The sequence below is a fragment of the Pempheris klunzingeri genome, chromosome 4, assembly GCF_042242105.1.
Source record: "Pempheris klunzingeri isolate RE-2024b chromosome 4, fPemKlu1.hap1, whole genome shotgun sequence".
NCBI lineage: Eukaryota > Metazoa > Chordata > Actinopteri > Acropomatiformes > Pempheridae > Pempheris > Pempheris klunzingeri.
Window position 1 is genome coordinate 20,336,060 of NC_092015.1, and position 25,539 is coordinate 20,361,598.

The window sequence follows — 25,539 nt, forward strand, 5'->3', positions numbered from 1 at the left end:
GTGAATGTGGTTCAGTTAGATAATTACACACACACACACACACACACACATATACACACACAAACAAAATCAACACAGTTGTATCTGACCGTGATCAACAACGTGGCTCAACAATTACATCCCGTCTAGACAGACACTGTCTCCATATCAGAGCCAGTGTATCTAAACAAGGATGCCACACTGTCGAATCTGAACGGTTTAAAAACTGAGGCATCGCTGCATGAGCACTGGTTCAGTGGCTGAATAGCAGACGATGGAAATAATATTTTGCATTTAATGAACAGAATTTAGTGGATGGCATTTTGGGAAGTATCAGACAAGTGGCTTTCAACCACCAGTGGCCTTTTTTTTTTTTACAATTGTCTATAGTTCCTGGTATGCCAGGCAGGATCTTAAAACAAATCCCACTCATCTGGCACTATGCATTAAAATAAACACACAAGTTTATTTGCAAACCACAAACACTAAGCTCTCCTACCCGAACAGTCTGGGTGGGAGAGCAGCGCCTGGTGCCCATCAGTGACACCATGACCCTTGCTAGCCCTCCTACCATGTCGCCCCTTCACAGTGGGCCTACTGTCACCAGACCAAGCATGGGGTCAAACATTCTGTGAGGTCAAGGGTCGAGGGATGGGGTGATGATGTCACCATGGCTGCTGGCGGGTGGCTAGGAGAGTCGGGGGTGGGCTGTCTCGAGGGTCTCAGTCACACACTGGGCTTAGTGTTCTCTGCTCACAGCCAGTGGGCACCCAGTGTGGAACAGAGCTCCCTTTGATGACTTTAAACAGTGCCTGATGACTCGCACTCATCTAATTAGATTGACCGCGCTGCAAAAGTATGGGATAAGGAGGCAAAGCAGGGGAGTGGAGAAAGGGAATGACCCCCGGGCCACTAACACTAGAATAGACTGCTAAAAACTAATCTGGCCAAGGCTCAACAAATGACTTGTAAATAGACACAAAAAGCCCCTACAGTTCTAATTAACTGCCCTGCCTTTATCATTCAATCTGCGAAGCGCCCTCGCTCATTTCCACAACAAAGACCAATATATATTATGATCTGAGAGAGTCCACAGCGCGACATCTTGGAGGTTAAGGTGCACACAAAATCAAGGGTTTAATCGGGCTTCAATTTTAGCGGCATGTCTTTTTCTTTAGCTCATCCCTCTTGTCTGTCTGCGTTGCACATCAATTAAAATCATTAAAAATCAGACCACAAAAGGCTCGCCTCGAAGGCAAACTAGTGATGAGGAAAAGTTGTGTCACTCCTCTCACAGCACCACCATTCGTTGAAACCCAGATGTTCTGGCATCTCCACTGGATGGTGGTTTTATCTGCCAGCAGTACACACTAGGGCAACATACAGTTCATGCTTGTTTTCACCACTCGCTGACGTCTCGACCTCGTCTGGAATGCACAGCAGCTGTCCCTCCTTTGCCCATGTAACCAACGTCTGTCTGGCTGGCTGTTTGTAAAATTAGGTCTCCCAGTTTCTTTTTTCTGTCTTTTTCTCTCCCCCTCCCTCCCTCCCTCCCCTCCTCCCTATTTTCTCTCTCTAAAGAAAGAAACCTCACAACAGGCCCGAGACAGAAGACAGACGAGAGCTCTTTGCTTCTTCACGTGATTCAATTAGTCCTGTAATAATGTATTGCTCTCTGTTACACTAGCGAACAAACAGAAAGTTATTCATAAAAGTCAGAAGTTAAAGCGAGGCAGCATAGCTGAGAATAAACACTGTTTTACAGTCTCGTGTATGATCTCAGTTAAAATATTGACAGATGCATTTCACACGTCAAAATAAACTCTGCAGTTTCAAAATGAAAATAAGATCCGAGCGAGCCGTCTTTGTTTAACTTGCCCCTGACAGTTAGGTTATCTAGGCCTCCGCTGAGCCAATTCTTCTTTTAAGTGATGTTGATAGTGCTAAAATGTATATGTTGCAAACTGCTGCAAACTGAGATGGGACTGGGGCTCAGACAGTCTGCGCTTTGATGTGAAAGCAAGGGCGAAATGTGGCAGTTTATTTAAGCTGGAGCGAGTAGAGTTTGTCTGCACTTTCGAACCGTTTAAGCCCCTCCCTCCCCATCGCTTTTATCAACCCCAGCCTGTGCTTGCCCACACAGACTTGAACCCACTTAAGCACTAAATCCTCCATCAAAGACACTCAACGCCATTGTGCATGAGAACTACCATTAGGCACTCAAAGGACAGAAATATGTGAACCATGATTACAGAGCAAATTAAAATGTGAACTGCAATTTGTGTGATTTCTTTTGTTTTTTTGAATTATTTGTTTCCCCTGTTGCAAAAGATTTGAAGTGGGATTTTTGTTTACTGCCTTGCAGCAATTCAAAGCACAACTAATGTCTTCTTAGTTTGCACTGCTAGGTGATCGAATTTTCACTTTAAACCAAACGTTCTTCTTTTTTAATAGATTGTTACATGTATGTCCATTGCTTTGTGGTATTTTTATGAATTTGATTTAAATCTTAAAAAAGCAGAGGTCACGGCAAGACTGAAAGGCAAACAAAAGACCGAAAAGTGCAACGATAATAGAGCAGTCTCCATGGTGAATGATCCATATGAAAGTTATCTGTGGCAGAGCTAATGTACAGCGTGCATCCATTAGCAAGAGAGGCAGGCTTGGAGCTAGACAATCTCTACTAAATGATGAAGTCCTGATAGAATTTCAATGCCTGCGAGTCCCATTAGATACAGAATGGTCAGTATGTACTGAGAATTAGAGCATCCACAAGTCATCACTTTCCACATTAGACGGTGTGGGTCTGTCCGCAAAATGAGTCCCATCCACTTAGCTCACGAAATGTGGGAGTGGGTGTAAATCGCAGGCAACATTACAGCATCCGCATTTCACTAACAAGACCCAGTAAAAAGTGTCTAGAGTGAAAAGTATGAAATGAAACCAATTTGATGATGAAGAATGATGCAGAAGGAATAATAAGTCCATCTATTCCGTCTATTCTAAGAATCAATGATGAAGTGAGGCTGATGTTTAGTCTGGATGTACAGTAAAAGGTATTGATTAGCCACTCCCCTCTTGCCATGATAGGAGTAATGGACAGGCTGCTGAGTGCGACGATGATATTTACCTCCCCCCCCCCCGGAGGATTCGCACTGACAGGCTGTGCACCTTCACTGCCCTGCCCTGATGACCAAGCGCCCACCCAAACTTGGACTGAGGATCTGTTTGGCACCTTAGGCTGTTAAACTGACACACATATGAGCACACACACACACACATGAACTAAATTAGCGGCCGTCTTCGCCTGTGCGCCGGAGCGTGGGCGTGAAATTGGGAATTTTGCAACTGGGGCGAAAGTCTATGGAGCTGGAACAGGCAGGGCTGGGCAGGGCAGGACGGGGCTGGGGAAGATAGCAAGGGAGCACCTCGGGTGGGTGAGGGGTAACTGAGTAGGGGGGGGGGGGGGGGGGGAGGGGATGACTCACCGGCCTGTAATATGAGCCCATCACAGAACAAGAGAACCGGGGGTGGGCACAGTGGAGAGAAGGAGAGAGGGAGACAGAAGGATGAATGGGAGGTCTCATAAAGCTCCCTCTCTTCTCCTTGTCTCTGGAGTGACATCACAGTGGGATCAGTGCCATCTCCCAGCCTCTGGCGGAGACTCGGTTCATTCATAAAGGCTGCACTGCTGCCTCCACTCAGAATGATGCAACAATACAAGCAGAGCAGGCAACCAGACCCAACAAATAAGGGACAATATGCTTTCTATCATGCGATTGAGCTATAAATAGCCCTATAGAGCTTATTGAATGAGTGGGTGTGTGGGAGTGGGGGTGCGAGGAAAAGAGTCGTCTGAGAAAAAAAAAAAAAAAGAGGATGACATCTAAGAGGCTATTCAAAGCTGGGTGAAATAAACTGTGAAATACTTTAGGGTCAAATAGTCATTTATTTATATCAGTGTCAAAGCTTGTGGTAATTCATGTCTCCCTCTCTATGGCCCTCTGTAGCTGAGTGTATGGTGGGCTTTTTTTTTTTTTTTTAAATCAGCAAAGGAGTCAATTTCCTGTGGCTAAGTTGCCACTTCCTGTGGGAAGTGAGGTGAGTTGTGGGTTCAGGTGAAGGTCAAACATTTCAGAACCACTAGTAAGGCCATATTCCCTTCCTGAATATCCCTGCATGCACACAGGTACATATCAACGGGGTCACACCGTGCAGGGAAAAAGAGAGGAGGTATTGGCATCTGGCCAAGGGCTTATAATCGGCTCTTTAAGGCAGACCAATCTGCCCACAGCAGACCAGAGGTGACAGCGGTATCTGAGAGAGCCTTTGATGGAGATCTGTATCTGGACCCCTGGTCTGGGAACGCAGGGTCATAAACCCCGCCAACATGAAGGGGGCCCATTCAGCGCCACAGGGTGATAAAGTGGCGGCTGAGGGCTGCAGCGGAGCAAGAGGAGGAGGACGGGGTGGCAGTCTGGTTTTGAGAGGGCTGCTTGTTCAGCCAGGCGCTCCACTGTTTAGATTTCCATCTCATTGCCAAAGACCAGGAATAGATGCGTAGGCCTGGCTCACACCAAAGTGAAGCCACACCAGACCTAAAAGCGCAAGCCTGCTCCAGCGCAGAACAGCGATAACCTAAAGAGATCCAACACACTAACCAGCACCATCCTACCATCACACACAGCAGTGCTGAAACACTAGATTTATTCTTAGGTTTCCACCACTGGCTGCTGGCTGCCCTCTTGAAGCGCAAGCCTGTGGTGGTGTAAAGCAGCTGTATGGGACCAAGCCACTACTGCTGACATCTGTCTTTGGCCATGAAACTGGAGTTGTCCAGGATCATCACCACCACAGACATACCGGCTACTGAAGCAGACAATAAGTGAGACTAATACCCCAAGCTGCCTTGCTGTCTTTCTTTCTTCCACTCCCTCCATCTCTGAAATCATATTAGCTTATGATGTGAAAGTGCATTAACTCTTCTGTTTATGCCAAAGTCTCAGCACTTGCTATGACATTACCTCTGAGTTTGAAATGATATGCACCATCGCCAACAGACGTTAAACATATTTTTGCTAAAAGCTTGATGGAAATGTTTTCCTCTCCAGAAGAACGAGGGAAACAGACAAGCAGTATTTCAGCAGGATTTGGCTCCATTCTGCTTATTTAACTGCCTACAAGCTTTGTTGCTCTGTGATCTCTAACAGAGTTAAAAAGGCTTGTTTTTTAGGTATGCCTCAAGTATTAAAGGTTGAGCAACAGTAATGTACGGCTCACGGCCGCCCATTGCACAACCTTCAAGTTCTTTTTTCACTGAGAAAGCAGACAAATAATATTGGGAAAAAGCTGAAAGTCAGTGTGCACTAAAGCGCTGCACAAACAATAGAAATCTGACAAATCTCACACAACTTGAATGTTTTCCATGACCTCCATTTATGTTAAATATTTATAATGAAAGCACTTCTTAGTCCAAAAAGGATTTGACTGTCTTGTTTTATCCACCAGTGCTAGGCACGGTGAAGGGAAAAGGGAACTGACAGGCGAGCACTGTACTGGAGTGTGCAGGTGGTGCTAGCTGCATCCAGGCTAGCTGCCCTCCCAGGCTCCGTCCCTGTTGTAAACAGACAGGGGATGCTCTGGGGGGACTGTTTAGGCGTTAAACCAAACAAACGACATATCTGACAAACAGTTTATTCTGCGTGTTGCATTTTTTCCACAAAACATGGTGCCTGCCCCCATTTTTAGTCCAAACTGATACATTCCACAACCAGGTTTCTGATACAAGTGTGAATTATGTGGGACAGCTCACAGCCACACACTCGCACCGCTGGAATCGTAGGCCACTCGAACGTTCTTTTGTGCAACACATACGCTGTAGTGGCTGGGTCTAATTACACATCACACACACACACACACATACATATATATATATATATGAGCTTGTTGCTTGTTTGAAGGCGAGCTATGGGCGACAGATGGATACTTGATAAATAAATTCCCTGCAGACCGCAGTGTTTTCATGTTGCGTGCCTCACATTCCACCTCTGTTTTACAATCGTTAATGTGCCTCTCACAGCTTTCTTGTTTTCCTCTAATGTGACCAAAAATGACTTGCGGTCTAAGTGGCAAAATGGTTTCAGCTCAAGATGATGAATTACCCTTCTAATTTAAGCTCAGTGTAGGCTCCATGGCTAATAGGAGCATAAAACATCAAACATCTGGCCTCATGTCTCTTCCTTTATCTCGCTTAAGATATGTGTGTTATTTTTCATGACGATGTGAGACGCCTCTGCTTTGGCTGACTTGGCTGATTAAAAGATGTAAACCGTGATTTGATTTGATAACTGGAAAGTTCCAACTCCGGGTTTTGCAATAAGAGATTAAGTGATTTCCATATCATTGCAGAAGTGTGAACTCATGCCTACCTTTTATTTTCCCTCTCCCTCTCTCTCTCTCTCTCTCTCTCTCTCTCTCACACACACACACACACACAGGCTGTGACTCATTTCGTAAAAGAATGACTGGACTTTAGGACATATCGTGCTGCTGCATTTGACAATGTGACTGGTCATGATGAAAGCAATGACCATATCTTGTAAAATTCCTGCTCAGTGAGTCAAAATTTGTCACGTTAGTCTGTCGAGTTATAACTAACAGAAACAACAGCAAACAGAACACATCTAGTGAGCATTTATGTTCATCCAAAAGATCGTTCTTTTTACCAACACGATGACATTTCTTAAACCAAACACAGTCAAGGTCAAGTTCTCATTATGTTCTGGGTATGAGAACAAAAGAATACAGCTGCTTTTACTCTCCTAGTCAAAATCCAAACTTACATGAGTCCCATTCCTCGACCTCCTCCATGGCTGCCAGAGCACATGTGCCTCCCATTTGACTGCGTCACTGAGGCCCAACTCATCGTGAGCGCCGCAGAGTTGCACCTACATGGCAGAGCCAGCCAGCCACCCACGCAAATACACCCTTTGTTATCATTCTTGGCTTTGGCAGGCCAATCAATCAATACAGCTCTGATGCTGTAGGTCTGATACACATAAACAGGTCTGTGGCTGTGCCCCATTTGTTCACCTGATTACAAAAGCAGCATGCAACGAATGCTGACTTCAAAAACAGGTGGTGTGCGGCAAATGCTGAAAAAAAAAAAAGAGAGAAAAGAAGGGAAAATCTGGAACGCACACTAAACGAAATGAATGACAGGGCCGCGTCGTGGACAGCTGAACATCCACGGTGAAAAGAAATCGCTGCCTTTAAGGACAGTGGACTTATTCTCAAGGCGGGCATGTTTCTAACCTAGCCCAGTTTCCATTCCATTATAGGAAACACGGCTCCTAAATGTGGAACGTTAAAACAGAAACAGCAACAGAGCAAGAGGACCAAAAAAAAAAAACATATAAAGCACTGAGGACAACATCGAGATGCGTGGGTGGCTGTGGAGCCAGTTAGGGGCAGCTGGGGTTCGCAGTCAGACTGGTAACGTAGGGAGAGGAGAGGCCTGTGTTAGCACAAACCAGTAAGTGAGCCAAGCAGACGCACAGTCAGACTGCCAGTGGCGTGTGGTGCAGCAGGCGTCTAGCGCCATGACTCAGGGATTACAAGCAAGGAATGACCGGGGATGGGACAAAGTGCACTCACCAGGAACTCACTACACACCACATCAAGGCGTCATGAGAGAAACTCATGTGGCCGACAGAAAGACATCGACAACAGAGGAAAGAAGAGAAAGGAGGGGGAGGAACTCTAGAGGAGCAATTGTGCGAGTGGGTGGATGAATGATTGAAAAGAGTTACAAAAAAAAGCTTGTTAATGCTTTATTTCCCCAGACAAGGAACATATTTTCCTGTGTTTTGGTTGTTGGCTCTTTTGTGGAATGTGAGTAAAACGAGAGGCTGTAGAAGACTGATTGCAAGGAGGACTACTCTAATCATTTTGACCTCTAATTTTTCTCAGCATAACGAGGACTATTTACTATCATCACACTGACCACACCTTGAAACGTCTCTCCTTTCTCCATCACCCCTCTCCCCCCCTCTCTCTTTCTGTCTCTCTCACCATATGCTTGCTATTTAGGAGACTGCTGTATCTGGTGCTAACACGCCTTACTTTATGACTAAGCTTTATAAGCAAAGATTAAGGCGTGTAGTCACCAGGGAAGCATTGAGATAGGACCCACGCAGTATTATGGTTTTATGTTTATATGGGCAGCACAGCAGATGAATGAAACGCCGACTGAATGGGGAGATAGCCCATTTAACGTAACGCAGTGGCATCACTGAGCGGCTCGGGAAAGATAGAAAGGGAGACAAGGTAATAGTGGAAACTCTACAGCTACTTGACAGGAATCCGCCCTGTCTGTTGACAAGTCTGACCAACACAGGGAGGCCCAATGAGGAAGCTGGTATCAGTTTCCCTCTGGGCACAAACAATGCCTGGCCAAGCACTACCTAATGACATACGGTGATTCACTGAGCACTGGACTGACTAATCAAGTTTTGATCTGACAAACCATATCGCCCTCAGTTTGACATGGCGCACATCAGATGAAAAATGGGCCAGTTGGCTCTGTTTGGCCCAATTCATTGACAGACCACATCAAGAGAAGCCTGGATCACCCAAACAGTGTTTGCACAGCTGCCAGGCAGCCACGCACACTCAAATACTGGCATATATTACAGTGCGCTACTGAAGGAGTGCTGACACAAACACACCGAAAGCAAAAACCTGAAGCTTATGTAACACCCTCTGTTCTAACACGAGCTGCCCCTCTCCGCGCCATACCAACACGGGAGGCACTTTGGAAATGAAAGTCAGTGAGGCCTTTGTGAGAGTCATCCGTGTGGCATGGCCTGTGCGTGCTTGTGTGCATACTGTACATGGCGGGCGTGGAAAGGAGACGCCTTATAAGGGCCGTCAGCAGACGCATCAGGAACGCCAGTTACAACAAACAGCAGCATTCTGATCAGATAAAAGTGAGACTCCCACTCGAGCTCCTCCAATGCCTCCATGCATGCCACCCAGCAGTGCATGCTCACAAACATTCCTGTCAGCCACTGAACCCTGACCCTTAGTACTGACGAACACAGAAGGAAAGTAAAAGAGGGGACGACTCACTCATATCTAAAAGAGACAAATCCGTGCATTGTCAATGATTGACAACTCCTTTGAGAACTTCAGCAAAAACAAGAGAAGAAGAAACACGAGGCACTTGTGCTTTCATGTCTGTAATTTCACAATCCCAACACCTTTCCCGTTAAGTAATGCTCTTCCCCCACCTTTAAAACGTGCCTCTGTCTAGCTGACAGTTTTGTTATGGCTACATGGTGCTTTCGGTAATAAGCTACCATGTTGTGGGTTACACTGATATTAATGTGCTGTGTCAGGAACTGACTTCAGTGACTGAACAGAGGAATAACAGCTTTGTGGAACATTAGATGCCTTGTTTGGGTGCACCTCTGACCCTGGCAGTGTGTGAGCGCTTTACAAGGAATTACCTCCGCTGGAGAGAGAGCGGACAGGCCTTGGGTAAGCTGACACTGGTTGCACTTCTGTCACAAAATAAAACAAACAGTATAGTAAGGTGGGTTGGAAGCCACTTAAGCCTGTTAGTGGGGTATGTACATATATACAGTGTGTGGCTTCAGGTGTCTGAAGAAACACTGTAGTTCCCGCAGTGCCATAGTTCTGTGGCTGCTTATAATAAACCGAGCAACCCATGTCCACTGGGACAGCAGCTACTTTGGCAGTCCAACAAATCAACAAAGCCATTCTGGCAAGTATCTCTTTCAGAAAGTTGTAAGCACAGAACCTGTCATAGTCCTTTAAATGTCTGCAACACAAAAATGTCCCCATCGTGGGACTAATAAAGAAATATCTCACCTTAGGAATATCTTAAAACACCATTGTTGTGTCTTCTTAGGACCACGAACATGGTAGAACATTGGCAATGCACTTATCTTGTAAGCATGGCAATGCCAAGGAGTAAACAGAACAGCGTGTGTCTGTGTGCGGGGAAAAGATGTGCTCGTGTGAAGTTGTGAACTGCTCCTCTGCAGCCTCTGCTTGACCCGAATGCACCCAAGTGAGCGTAAGCAGGAGCGTGCATTGCGAAATGGCTTTGCAAGATAGCGCTACGCTTTGGCAACTTAACTGCAGCTGTCAGCACTTTTCATGCGAGCTCGTGAGATGTGTATGTGCGAATCTATGCTCTGCAGGTACTGACAGTGAGGAGAAGGTGGTTAATGCGGTGAGGCTTGGCCCCTCAGTTCACAATTAGTATCAAATTTCCATGATGCATAAGTGCTGCTTGCTGCCCTACTAATAGGCTCAATGCCACTTGAGCTGTAAATCACAGGGGATTAGTTCATGTTAAAAGCTGCTGAATGCAAATCATCTGAACATGCCACCATGTGTAAAAATGAGAAGTGAAACCGCACAAAGGTCTAAAGCCAAACACAAACACAGCCCACATTTGCGGGCTTCCCTGTATGTGCCCTGGACTACCCCTGGAGCAAGCCAAGTCTTCCAGACAGCAGGGTCAGAGAGGCAAGCCTCAGCACTGCAGATTCATCACCTCAGCCTGCCTCTCCTTCCCTCTGGAAAGTCAGTTTTAACCACTGTGGAGGAGGGGGAGGTAGAGAAGAAGGGAGAGAGGGAAGGAGGGAGGTAGAGGAGGCAGCGGGGAGGGGAGTGATTAGGCACCGTCTCCAGTGCCCTGGCTCTCCCAGTGTGGTGTTGGATGAAGGGTCAGAGATGGGTGCTCGGATGGGAGAGGGAGGGAGGGAGGGAGGGAGGGAGGGGATGGAGACAGATCCCCCGTGAGATCAAGGCAGGATGAAAGAGAGGGATATCACTTGTACATCAAAACCACAAAGCAGGTATTAATAGTCAATTTGAGCGACCAAAGTTCAAAACAACATGTGGCAGAATTTAACTTTAAAAATGTGAGCATATGCTGAAAAGCAAATCTGAAAAAGTGGTTTAGACTTTTTTTTTTTTTTTTTTTTTTAAAGCCCACAGTGTGAAAGTATGTCAGCTACATGACAGAACATAAAAACACTGGAAATGTCCCAATAGTTGTTGTATGAACTCCACATTGTCGTCATCATGTTCCAGAATTACATCACGAGGGCTACTTTTGTGATGCACGTCTACGAATGTAAGAAGAACTTTTTTCACAAAAAAAAAAAACCCTTGTGTTTCACAAAGCACCATCGTACTGTACATTCTACAGACAGAGTCAGAGCTTGATTCATTCAACAGAAATGACAGACGCGCGCTGGTTTTACATGCTATTGCGTGCCGGCGTAGCCTCGGGCGTTATTACATCTCTGTCAAGTGTTGCGTGCTGACCAGCATTGAGCAACCGGCACCGTCTGAACCGCGTTCGGGACGTCATGTCCCTCTCGGCGCATCTGATCGCCGAGGATCACCGAGAGAGGTTAGCATCAGCGCGATCTGCCACCAGCTGGCTGCGTTACAAGGACACATTAAAGGAGTAACGCTCGTCTCGTGTTTAACTGTCAAGAGTTGGATTACTCACCGTCCATTTTCTCAGCCTTTATGATTGTTAGCGTCGGTTTCATATCGACAGCCGCCGTCATGATCATCAGATCGGTGTGACTTACTAACGCCGCGTCCCTCTTTTATTCTAACAGCTCCAAAAAGACACTATATAAAAGGAAATCTTCTCTTCCTCTGGCGCTCCGGTTATTTCTACTGGCCGATCTGTTGTTATTATTATTAGGATTTTTTCCCCCCTCTCACACTGAAAATCTATTCAGTTTCTCCTTCTCCTAACTTATCTTTCTCTTTCCCTCCTTCTCTCTCCGGTACATGTACACACACTCCCTCTTTTCCTCGTTCTTTCTTACTCACTCACTCACTCACTCACTCACACACTCACTCCTTCCTCCCTATCTCTGGCTATGGGCGTTGCATTGCTCAGAGCCGGAGTGCGACGACAGCTGAAGGGGGCGGTGTTTGGGCCTGACTTGCCGGTTGATTCACAATTCAATTACAATCACCCCCCCACCACCACCACCACCCTCAACCCCTGCAGACACACACACACACACACAGTGCCTCCCCGGAGTCTCTGTGAGAACTTACTTAGTACAGAGACCCCTTCACGTCATCAGACACAGTTTGGAGTCTTCACGTTCCCGCAAATGACTCCAGTTTTACAAGGGATGAGAAACAGCCTGGAGATGTGAGAGCTGCTGAGTAGCCTGACAAAGAAGTGTATAGTAGTGCCCGACCACATCACTACCCAAACATGACAGCAAACAGTCCGTTCAACGACTCCACCGGACCACTTTTCGGGGCAGGTTTGAAAGAAATGTCATTAAAATCCAGTTTAGGTCCCCGAAGCCATTGTGCTGGAATGTTACAGTCATGCTATAGGGCACAAAAACAGCATGGAGTACGACATGGTTGCCATATTTTGACACAGCGTGAGCCCCTTTAGGAGCGGTATTGTGATACAAGAGGGTGAGCAAGAAAGCAGTGTGCCTTTGCACATGGTTTTAGATCTTAAAATAGCTGAATACTCGCGGTTTAGCTGTAGTTCACGAGCGAAGAACCGTTAACTATGGGCTAAAAGGACACTGTCTGTGTATTCTGCAGGGCCAGGTTTCCTCATAACTTGTAACTCAGCCTCATAAACGCCTCAGAGTATTTCCTGTTCACCTTGTACTGATCAATAAAACCCAAACATGTCTTTTTTTTCTTTACACAGCTGCATCAGCCATTGGTAACAAGGGACATCTTTACCGTTTATGTATACAATCAACTTGCTTTAAAGATGAGGTCGCCCGTACTAATTTTAAATTCGATCAAACCGGGTCTCCTGTCATCGAGACCGTCAATGGCAATTCAGTTTGAACAGGCTAAACTGCCTGTTCTGATTTTAAGTTTGCGCTGCTTGTTTTTTGAGGACGCTTGTGCTTTCTTATCTACAATAATCAGGAACAATGACGTGCCTTACTGGAAATTGAATCAAGAATTTGTTCTGCCACTGGAAAAGAACAAAAACAGGAGAAAGACTGGGCTTTTTAGCCGCAGCAAGCCTCCACTCTGAGCAAACCAGTACCATTAGAGAGCACCTCCCATGGTAGCAGAAATAGTAATAACAGATTATAACAGTAATTCTCACACAAGTTCCACTGGAACCTACTGCTTTTAACAAAAGCAAGAAAATCCAGCAAGAAATAGGCTACTGAGGGACTAGTATGAACTAAGATATTTTGTTTATTCACAAAACAACCGTAGTGATTTTCTCTAAGGCACTCTTTTTTTTCCTTGCATCCAACCTCACCATATGAAATCTTGTTAGAGTGAATCATATGGCGCATCCCATACGACACACAACGTCAATATGATACTTCTGCATGTACTGTATGCGTGTGTGTGTGTGTGTATGGAGGGTGGGGAGCCAGGGATATTGATCACACATGGATTTTTAAACCGGTGGTACATCTCGGGCTCCATTAGCAGCCCTGGATCAGGTTTCATTGCCCTGATAGGAGCCTCGTCTGGGAAGAGTGCTGGTGGGTTCTGTGGTGAGAGGAGCAGCCTCACCAGGGGCAAAGCAGAGGGGGAGATGGAGGAGAAGAATGGAAGGGAGAACAGTACCTCTCACTTCATCTCAGTCAGTCAGTCTCTCACTCTGTCTGACTGGACCTCTTTGTTTTCTGTTAATGAACTCCCTCATATCTGTTCTTAAAAGGACAGCCTGGGTCCTTTTGTGCCTGAGGGCAGCCATTAGGGGTTTAATGGTGTTGCTGACTAATATCTGGGCTGGAGTCACTGTAGCCCATTGAAATGATTCTGCCTGTCTTCAGTTTTTTTCTTTACATCTGATGTTTTTAGTACTATAAAAAAAAAAGGCTTTCAAATTGTAGCTTTACCAATCAATTTTCAGGATATATGCTAAAACTGATATCATCATTAAATAATGTTTTTTAAAAAAAAGCAAACAGACAGCTGACAAAGTGATGATAAAAAGCATTTTGCTTTAAATTCGTGTTGCCAGGAAACATCTGAATATATTTCTTTTCTTGTATCTCAGAACAATATGTTACTGATCTGTTTCCCAGAGCAACAGCAATTCTTATTGGCCTTAGACAGCCTGGTGTACAATGACCCTGGAGACAAACACATTTTTATGAACAGTACACTGACATGGGGGAAACTGATTACCATAAAAATAAATTGTAAAAAATGGAACGGTTAAACACTAAACATTCAGTTTATCTCCAGAGAGATCTCGATACCCACTGTAGGGACTGCTTGTGTCAAAGTTTTGCACAATACCAGCCCAAAAAACAACTATTGTTGTAACGAACTGTGTCATTTCCTATTTAGACAGAGGGATTGTTAATTGTCTTACACCGGTGAAACAATCAGCCGAGTGCGTGTACCAGAACACTTGAGGACACAGGTCCCAGATCAAACAACTTTTGGTTTCACAGTCTCTTTTCTTCACCTGGCAAATGCTGTTGCCATGGTTCTGACAGTTAGCTGGCGTCACTCATTTGCGTTGCAGTGTAGCAGCTCTAGCTAAAGCAGCTTTCTCTCTCTCTCTCTCTCTCTCGTCGCTGCTCTCTCCTGCTCGCTGTCAGTCTCTCGCTGGCACATCTGTGTTGTCTGCCCGTCTATAATCCTTAGATGTAACCGTTGCACCTGCTACTTTTCACAGAGTTAACTGAAAGGTTATTTGATTTAGAGCAATCCATACAGCTGTCAAGTGATATTTGTCTTTGATGCTCGTGCTCTTGCGACAAGTCACAAGAGTTTTGGTCGCTTTAAGCGTGAAGATTTCGCCATTCTACTTTCTTTCACATTTGCGAGCATGAAATACGAGATGGTGACATAGCCGAGACAAAAATCAATGTGTAGAACATCTCGGATAATAGCTATGACCTGACGCATTTGGTATTTTGCCTGAATAGACAGCATTTAGCATGTAATCAATCAGTCATTCATTTACAGACACTCAAGCGCACACACACAGATGGGTGATGGGCGTGCACACACACACACACACACACACACACGCATGCAAACAGACATGAGCGAGCGAGAGAGGGGGAGAGAGAGAGCAGACAGTAAAACAGTAAAACAGTGGGGTCCTTGTGGCCTCTGACTAGTCGCTCAGTCTCAGCTCTATCTGTGGTGGATGCTGTCTGAAGGTGCCACAGGCTGCATGCACTCCTGCTGAGATCAGAGGGTTAGCTGGGACAGGAGCGGTGTATCCCTGTGTGTGTGTGTGTTTGTGTGTGTGTGTGTGTGTGTGTGTGTGTGTGTGTGTGTGTGAGTATCTATGTGTGTACATCTTTCTCTTGAGCCTCACATTCCAAAATCTCTTCTGAGAGTATGTGTGTGTGTCTGTGTGTGTGTGTGTGTGTCAGAGAGTGCATGTGTCTGTGTGTGCGTGTGTGTGTGTGTCAGAGAGTGCATGTGTCTGTGTGTGTGTGTGTGTGTGCTTTGCTAAATCGTGTGCATATAAGTGCACTGGGAAAGTAGCAGGGCCTCCCTGAACAAAGGCTCAGCTCTTTTCTGAACAATTAGCTTCGCTAAAAAGGACATCTCTTCCTCCATTAGCGGCACCACGTGCCCCCCATCACTCCATTGTGCAGTTAATTCAATTATCCCCACCCCCCTCCGAGTCTCTTTGCCTCCCAGACCTCCCTCCTCTCGTCTTGCCCTCCCTCCTCTCTGTTACCGCCACGCTCTTAGATAAAGCTCCGCTAGTGCTTGAAGCTGAAGAGAAAATACATCAGTTTGCAGTTTTAAATGATTTCTCATTGAAAAAAATATGTACATACCTAGAAACGCTCAAAAGATATGCTACGCTCTAAAAAGATCTGGCTGTTGAAGGTTGTTGTATTTTAGTAAATGTTCATGTTGAACGACTGAGAGGGTTAAATTGACCTTAATGTTCCATAGGATGGATTAGATTCAACTATGAATGCACATTAGGAGACACAGTAAGAGGTATTCACTCTTGCCATTACCGGCGTACACTCATTGTAGTTAACAGTCTGTGAATATTGCTAAGTTCATGATATAAACATTAAAACAATGGGAGGTCTCTCTTAGGATTCATGAAAGCACCACCTTTCCTGATGAGCTGGCATCTGTTGCATCATCCCTCGTCAGTGATTGCATGTGTTTTCAGAACTACATGTTCTCCAACTGAAGTGGTTTGTAATTAGTCACCACACTATCAAAAGGAACTTACCACACGAACACTTCCTAGAAATAAAGCATGTAGAACTCTGGGAAAGGGAAGTCTAAAGATCGGTTATTTGGCTGATACTTTAGAGCAGAGCAGGTAGGAGGAGTAAGTAAAGTAAGGGGGTCTTTCTTCAAGCTGGTTACACAGCCAGTAGCTTTTAGCGAGGGAAAATACAGACATTTGTTAATGTCAAGAGTTTTTATTTAACACTGAAATAAGTGGCTTATCAAAAGACACACAGCATATTCACCAGAAATGATTCTTTGAAATAGCTTCCTTATAAACCATCTCAAAGCAAAGCAGTGCTTTGAGTTAGGGGACGGAAAACTCCAGAGTGACGACTGGAAATGTCCGAAGTCTAATTTGTATATTTCCAAAAATACTTCAAAACCTACAAATATACAGTGTATTAGTAACAGATTACCTTTTTCCTCTGTTTACTGACTAACACCCCCAGTCTCAGAGGTATCATCACGTTATGCAGCTCAGATCTAGGACCATGGCAGTGGTGTAAGCCCATTACTCCACAGTTGTCTGTCGCTTTTCCGAGTTTCCACTCTTGTTTTGTTTTATTGTCGGAGGGGGAAGTGTGTGCCGGCCTGATTAGCATCACTGTTTCCTCCTTTCCCATAACCCCCTAGACCCCCGCAGGCTGCCTGTTTACTTTTAGAAATAAAAAATGGGCCTGCGCCCGTGAGGACGTGCCCCTCATCAGAGGCGAAGCCCCCCCCCTTGTTCCCCCCACCCCCACCCCCAAGGTTCCACATCTAAGATCCTCCTCCCTCATCTCCTCTCCTCCCAACTACACCAGTCCCAGTCCTGTGACTTATTCCTCTCCTTATCCGTCCTCTCTCCTTACACTGTATTCCGCCCACTCTCCTTTGCTTTCCACCCTGTTCCCCTCCTCTTCCAACTGTCCAGCTGTCAAATCACATCAAATAAAGCAGGCCAATGGTCCCTGAGTGCCAGATCACAGCTGTGTCTGTGTGTACTAAATGGGAGGGCATGTTTAAATGTACAGTGAACTCATGAGTGCCTGGGAGTGGATTTGTGCATGTGCGTACGTGTGTGTGTGTGTGTGTGTGTGTGTGTGTGTGTGTTTGTGTGTTTGCCTGCTTTACTGAATGGGAGGATGCAGTAATACAATACACACCAGAGTGCAGGGTGTGAATTTAATGAATGAATATGTGGAGTGTGCATCACTGCAGGATGTTGTTGGAGTGTGCATGTGTGTGTGCATGTGTGTGGGTGTGTGTGGGTGTGTGTGTGTGTGTGTGTGTGTGTGATATCTTTGCTGAATGTCAATACGATCACACAGATACACAACCCCAGACACTCACACATGCACGTACGCATGCATGCAGGCACACCCACACACACACACACACACACACACACACACACACACACACACAGTGAATTTCCACAATGGAAGTTTACAACAGGCCCTGTGGTGTGAGTGTTGGATAGTGAAGAGTAGAGCTGCGTTAGTGTAAACATCACCATGGCATGGCTGTTGTCAGGAAGCTGTGTGTGTGACATTGGGCTCTGGGCCAAACATGCGATCCTTTAAAATCCAACATCCCCGCCTCACATCTGCTCTGTACTCTTTCTTTCTCACACTAGCACATTTCATTTTAACAACACCCTATTCATTCAGAAGAAGTGGCTTGAGCTGTAAAATCCTATGTAACATACCCACTTTAAAAGTTAAATGAAACACACCACCCAATATATCCAAGACAGTGGATTTAGTATGAGAAACATTTAGGAATGTTGGCAACTAAGGACTTACAGCTAAAGCAACTGGTCTTAGTTTTATTCAGTGATTATCTTGTAACTATTGTGCCGGTAAAATATTTTGAAATGGTTGATTTTCAGTTTCAGTTTAGTTTCACTGAAAACTTGAAGCAGCTATAATATCTTTTTTTTCAATGTATGAAATGACAATTTCAATATGTATAAGGGGTGACTCGTGGTGCGAATCAGCCCCTGAGTCTGCAGCTCCCCGAGCTTTATAGCCAGTTTCAGCTCGTTTAGCTGGGCGTACCTTTTCAGCCAAAACGCTGAAACAGCAGACAGACACTGTTTGCAACCAGCTGGCGAACATAGTGGAGCATTTAGCTGCTAAAGAGCCAGATATTTCCCTCAGGAGTCGGTGGGGACCAAAAACAGAGCTAAAAGAGAGTAATTATTTGCCAGGTGGCCTGACACATGACTAAATGAATGAATAATAATGTTTCTCCATAATTGCTGGATTAGTAAATGGGCAACTGTTTGCTAACAGGTTCGCCATATCAACTTAAAAGGTGATGATATGTCAATGTTGTGTTCAAAAGTTACTCCCGCTGCCCCCAAAGTGGCAAGAAAAATTATTTTTATAAGTTTTTGTAGGTTTAAGGAACATAGTAAGGCGACTTTTATTTACACTTATTGGTTTTCATGAGCGTTCTATTGTTGCTGAATAACTTAAAGAGGCGTCTTATAAGTAGTATAACCCCATTATCATTATATTCTATCACATTCCAGTAAAGCTGAGTGACTACGACGTTAACTAGCAAAAACATAACCTTAATTAAAAACTGCCACAAACTCAATGGTGGAAAATGAATGGTATGCACATGTGGCTTTCTCATTCCCCATATCTGATTCTATAGTATTTGAACTATAATATTCAAGAGGAGACTGCGCTCTCAGTTTGAGAGAAATGAGTCAAAGCAACGGTTGCAGGTCATGGAGACTGTGTCAGAGGTTGTTCAGCTGCTTTTGAGGTTAGCAAAGACTCATAACGACATATGCTGGTAGCACAAAAACCTCCAGTGGCTGTATGTGACACTACGAACAAGAGCTTAATGACTGTTGCATCTACAGGTGGCTCGAACGCTCTAAGACCTGTGCTCTGAATAGTGTAGGATTTAGGAGAAGGATGAGAAAAAAAGGTCAACGCTCGGTCATTTTTTTCCACTCAGCAATGTTTATGTCAACGGTTTAGCGCTGGGAGCAATGAAGTGAGGGCTCCAAAGGAGTGTGTCTCTGGCAACAAACATCAGCAAATCCCATCAAATCCTGACTCCCTCCCATACACACACACTCACACACACATGCATATATGCACGCTCAGCCCCCCTCCACCTCTCCAGAGACCAAACCAGAGGCTTGGGAAAAAGATGGCCGCCCTTTGGCCCCCTGTCTTGCCCCCTGCATCCAGCTCGGGGAGGTGACGGAAGAAAGCCTGTGCCCCCCAGCACCCCTACCCTACTCCCGTGGCGTGCGTCCCAAACCACCAGCATCAATCACTTTTGAGGACGAGAGGAGGCCAAAGTCAAGCACAGGCAAATGCACTGGAAGGAATGTTCCAGTTTAAAATGAAACTTGTTTGAAAAAAAAAAAAGAAAACAGAAAGAGAGGATTGGAAGTAGAAATACACGGGGCATTTGGTTGTCCCCAGAAGAGGGAGGGAGACAGAGGGAAAACAAGAGAGCGAGAGAGGGGGTATCTGGTAAAGGCATTGCCCTCAGGGTCAGCATCACCAGCACAGCAGACGCAGAAGAACAGGCCAAGTCGAGACTGTGTGTGTGTGTGTGTGTGTGAGAGTGTGTGTGTGTGTGTGTCTGTTCCAAAAATCTAAATGAGGGAGTTTAAAATGTGTGTGTCAAGATCGCAGACATGAATGCTGGAGTGTGACTGATCGCCCATTTACCATTCCAGTTAACACGAAGTCTTTTGTTTATTCTATTTTGTTTATTAGCTGTTTATTCAACTATTGATCATTATTCGATCATTATGAAGCATGTACAAGGTTTAGATTAACACTAATATTAACACTTGGTTTTAAACCAGGTGCATTAAAGTTGCTGAGAAATGGTTATCTATTAGGCACAATGAAAAAATTAATAAAAAGTTTGAAAAAAAATACAATTGCATTTCAAAATAGTGTGAAGTTATGGGTCTTGATTAAGAAGTCAGCTAACGAATACAGTATCAGGTACTATGTTTGGAGTTAGACTGTCTGGTTCTTACCTGTAGGGCACATGTCATGTCCATTGGGCACCTCCTGCAGGGGTATATCCTGGATGTAAAGGGGCTGTGATGGGTAGTACTGCTGCTGAGGGTGAACCACACCTGGGAACTGGGTCTGAGGTCCCACTGCCACCCCTCCACTCTGCCTCTGGAGACGAACATCACACAGAAAAAACGAACTGAGCGGTATGGAACAGATGCATACTGCATGTGTTACACACTTGATTTACTTCTGTACGCTTGGCAAATTCCTATTTGCTTAGGAGTGCTGTTGAAGAGCCATTTTCGACACCATGTAGATGTAACACTAATGATACTAATATCAGTAATATTGTTGATTTTTTTATTCATTATTGCCCAAAGAATGAAAAATTAATGAAAAAAACACTTCTGCCATTTTGACATTATAGAAAGCTCAGAGCTAAATGAAAACTTTATAAGACAACTTTGTAAAACAAAAGAAGTAGCTGTGGAAACTTAACGTCATGAGACAATGACGGGATCTTCATTACTTAACCAGCAACCTGTTAACCTATGAAAAACATTTATTTCCGTGCCGAGGGATGTCGTGACAGATTTAGCTGAAAACAACTGATCAAACTATGCAGTGGCTTTGGCCGCCAGTGCAACCTTGGGTTTTGAAAACAATTTTTTTCATTGTTTTCTCGGAGAGATAACTCTTGTGGCTAAATTTGACTCGTTGGGTTTATCTTTGCTGTGTTGTTTTATCCTGCTTATCACAGAAATGTTCACGTAAGAGGTTACAACCAAAGGGGGAAGTCTGAAGTCAGCACTTGACTGGGGGAACAGGAGAGATATTAAGTTCTATGTGGATACAAGAGATAGCAGCGAAGGAGATAACCACTTGACCATTTTTAGCATATCAATACGTTCATTTGACAAAAACAAAAAAACTCAATAGATCTTGTTGGAGGTTTCTGTTTGAAAGTGATGTGAACAGGGGATTTATATTTTTCTCACAACAGTGTGTCTAACTGGATGTAATGTGCTCTTTTCATCTGAGCATGTTAAGTAAGGGTTAGAAAAGTTGCTTTTATAATACAATACAGATATAAAGCGTTTGTAATGTATTCTCCACACTTGTGCACTTGCGCCATGTTATTTGAATTGGTCTTTCCACATTTGTAAGATGCATAGAGGAACCAAAAAGCGACGCTTCAGTCCGTCTTGCCAATGCAGATTCCAGTAAGAGGGATGTCACACGTAACTGACTGACTGGCCGACAGAGTGACTGCCGATCTGATAAGCAGGCCCTGTTTGAGCACAGGAGCATTTATCAGTAGCCGGCGTGCTTTATGGATGCCAAACATGACCAGAGGATCAGGGAGGCCAGTTTACGAGGTTCTTTGGAGGTTTGCGTGGGACGCTGCCTTCTCCTATCAGTCCATTCAGCAAGGGGGAAAAAGTTAGATAGGAATGGAAGGAGCCACATGGATTATTTATGGATCAGACAGACAGACTGACGTAGATAACAGTGGAGATAGCATCAACACCATAACATTCTTTGATCAGTTAAAGTATAGAATAACTCCCAATGCAGAGCTCAGTCTATAATGTGGAAAAGAGGGATGATGACGACCATGTAGGAGCCTTGTACACCTTTTCAGTTTGAGCTGAGTTATGGCATAAATACTGTTCTTGACAAATTTTCCATTTTTGTAAGTATCCCCAGTCCACAAGTGAACATCTTATTGTTTTGATTATAAATCAGTTCTAAATCAGGTCTCATGTGCACATGTTTATTCATCCACTGATTATCTGCCGCCTTGTGGATCTAAGGAGGAATTGCAGCGTCTACGGTTAGCAGACAGGTGTAATTAAATGCACATTGTGTTCAACGTAGAAGCACGGGGCGTGATTAATAACAGGGCCCTGGTGTTGTGCATGTCGGCTCACTAGAACGGCTTCAAATCGTGGAACTGAGCTGATGTTTGCGGTGTTGGTGACTTCCTGCAATGTCATATTTGAATATCTGCCACAAGAAAGTCCTGTGATGTGTCTGAAATCACTCCTTAGTTATCATACAGTATATTCACAAAGCACTCTATGTGCCCCCCGCCACCAGCGTCCAAATTGTGTGAAATGTATGTACTATACAGTACGCTCCAAACTTCACGCTAAAAGGTGCATTACTTTCTGTCGTCAAACTCACTATGATGCCAAAATTGCAGTCATGAAACTCTTAACTCAACCATTTAGTGATGAAGCAAAGTGATGGTGATTCATAAATGTCTGATATCTCAATTTATGACTCATTATTGAGTAAACTACCGAGTGTCTGTTAGTATTATGCTGTGGGAACGAGTGAATAAGACTGATCACTTGCTGCTTCTCCCGGCAGTACGGCATAACTACACTACGCTGTGATTTTGTTTGTCGGCTGACTGCATCTCATTCCAAACCAAATCTGCATAAGGAGCGCTGTCTGTGTTGCTTACATTACATGTAGCATAGCCATTGTGTTATAGTAGGGAACCCTCGCACCGTGTTGAGGCGGCTTCTGGCGTTTCCTTTTGCTGCAGGCTGCTCGGAAGCCCCACTGCTGTCTGCATGCAGTCTCTGTACAGCATGTGACAATCACTACAGTGCAAACATAAAAAAAAATAAAACACAGCAGATCCTGCTGCTTTTTGCTGATAATTCATGTAAATTCAAGAGAATAGAGCTACCGAGGTTACCCAGGTTCACCTTTTGACCAAGTCTGCTCTGGTATACAGTAGTCTCAATTTCAAAGGCAAGCCCCACCACCTGAGCCAATTAGGACCCAGGGAGATGTATCCTTCTATGTTTTCTATCAGGCCAGGGTGGGGTTGCCATTTGCATATAACCCCAGTCTCTTATCCTAATGTGCCAGCGCTCTGCATACAAATGGAGGCATTTATTTTGCCGCTCCTTGGCCTTCACCCTTCAAATGCTCATCTGACAGGAATCCCAATGTTCCCAGCTACCTCTGTCTCTGACTCTGTATTCAGCTCCTTCATTTGGAAAGCGTTAAGAGCCTTGGTGTTCTTGCAAACAGACTTCTGCAAAGCTCTGTGCGGGTGGCTTAGCTGAGAAAAGTGTTATTCAGTAGGGAATGGTCTGACTTCAATTTGATTGGTTAGTGGCAAGGTTGGAGGCCTACAGTTCCCAGTGTTTACAATATTACTTGCTAAAGAGAAGTGCATCTGGGCAAATTGTGGTTGTGCAACACAGTGGAGTTCAGAAGGGCGATTTCACAGCCTTGTAGAAAATTCTGTTGTTCAACAGCTCTGTTTCCTAACCGTTGTCGAAATCATGGGGGACAGCGTGTACAGATACAGGCAGTATTAGTGCAACCGTGGTGGACTAAACTCAACAGGAAAAATGCTCAGATAGAGTGTGTTCCTGTGAGGTGATGGGATCCAGAGTTGCTAACACACACACACACACACACACACACACACACACACGTACGCGAGCACGCCGCTCATATGCTCCCGCACACATTCCTGCACTGCCATGTGGCTGAGCTGCTAACACAAACACTCATTCGCTCACACTCCTGGCCGGCTGTGTGGCAGGTAGCTGAGGCAGCCTTAACACGGAGGTAATTTACGAGGGAGGTCTTACCACTGCGCCCAGACGGTCACAGGGGTGAAGGGCCGGGTAGGAAGAAACTGGATCCATGTAGTAACTCATCGCGGACTCTGTGGACAGGAGGAGCAGGGCCTGCTGAAGGGATCAACACGCAAACAGAGGAGGCAGGGTGGAGTGACCTCACACGCTGTTTACACTTTGTGTGCAAGTGTGCGGTATATAGTGTGTGTGTTTATGTGTGTGTGTGTGGGGGGGGGGGGTGCATTTGTGTGTATATATGAAGGTGTGTGAGAGAGGATAGAGACAAGGAGGGAGAGGGAAGGAGGTCGACAAGAGAAAGAGGGGTGGGAGAGAGAAAGATTTAAATAACCTGCAACATCAACTCTACAGTTTAGAAGGGTGAACACTCACACAATATCCCATCGTCGCATTCAGTCTTTGTCTGATTTAGTTAAAGGACTTTTTTTTAATGTGTCTTTTTGAGGAACACTTTTGATTTTTTAGTGGGAAAAAAAAAAGAGTTCATCTGAGGCAAATCCCTCCATCCAGAACATTTCCATCTCTTCTCTCTCACTGCATCACTCCCTTCTCCTTATGCTTAAAGTGCCTCCTCCCACCATCTGCCTCACCTCTTCCTCCTCCTCTTTCACGTCCTCCTCCTCCTCCTCCTCCTCCTCCTCCTCCTCCTCTTCTCCTTCCTTTTCCTCTCCTTCCTCCCCCTCCTACACACTTTACTTATCACTTTACACTGTTTAGTCGATGCAGCATCAACAAAAGACGCTGCGAACTGAGCCGGAGGATTACATTAGAGGACGAATGGTGTATATGGGCAGTGGCAGGTCTCATCCTCCTCACATTCATATGTTAAGCAATTTGGCATATCTGGTTTGTGGCAGCTGCTGACAGACTGAGGGAAAACGTGCCAGTGCTCAATGCTTGCAGATGTTCATCAGCTGAAAAAGATTCAGATGCTTTTGTTTCAGAAAAAAAGTGTTCATGCACAAAGTAAATAATGTGCAAATCAGCTCTGTCATTCAAATGCATGCACCACCTTTAGGATTGCACTTAATTGTCACTGATTTGGTGGGGGAAAGCAAGAAATAGAAGAGCAAAGCATTCATGTAGCTCCAATCATGCATTTTTGTCATATAAATAGATCCTGCTTATACACTGTATATTTTGAGTGCTCCATTTGAAGGCAGTTTCAAACACACACAAAGTGAATGGGAAATTAAATGGAATGAGGTAAAGTTCAAATTTTGTTAAAAGGTCAAAAATGAGCATTTTGAACGCTAAGGCAAGGTTGCAAAAACAAGAACAGACATGAAACACAAACGAAAGCAGCGCATCTTAATTCCCCCCTCAAAAAAAAAAAAAAAAGCGCGCTGCACGTTTTTAGGAGAATTCCTGACGGGAAAAGCAAAAAAAAACTTTAAAGGGAACAACTCTCACCATGAGGCATCAAAGGACCGATGGTATCACACACAGACTCGTCCTATCAGTTGATTTCTGGCTCATTTAGGTAGAATCAAACTTTGCACTTACCGACTGTGGTGTGAGAAGTTCCCCGTTGAGGCGCTTGGGCAGCTGACAGCTGAGCGGTGGACTGCAGAGATGCTGTACCTGCTCGCGGCGAGTCCCACAGAGGAAGGAATATTATGCACACTTTTAGTCCCTCCCTCAATCATACGGTGATCCTC

General features: G+C 44.9%; 1 protein-coding gene across 3 annotated transcripts in view; it reads right to left on the reverse strand.

Annotated features, from left to right (window-relative positions):
- ets1 (v-ets avian erythroblastosis virus E26 oncogene homolog 1) overlaps positions 1–23,993 on the reverse strand; it is a 35,825-nt gene extending 11,832 nt beyond the window's left edge. For 2 of the 3 annotated variants that reach the window (XM_070828965.1, XM_070828964.1), the window contains exons 1-2: positions 23,873–23,993; positions 20,261–20,408 (exon numbers count right to left, since the gene is read on the reverse strand). In XM_070828965.1, the coding sequence (XP_070685066.1) occupies positions 20,261–20,408; positions 23,873–23,941 (217 nt within the window). In that variant the 5' untranslated portion in view covers positions 23,942–23,993. Of the gene's footprint in view, positions 1–11,539; positions 11,887–20,260; positions 20,409–23,872 lie in introns of those variants that run through there. The other variant, XM_070828966.1, reaches the window with a different exon arrangement.
- Between the last annotated feature and the right edge of the window lie 1,546 nt (positions 23,994–25,539).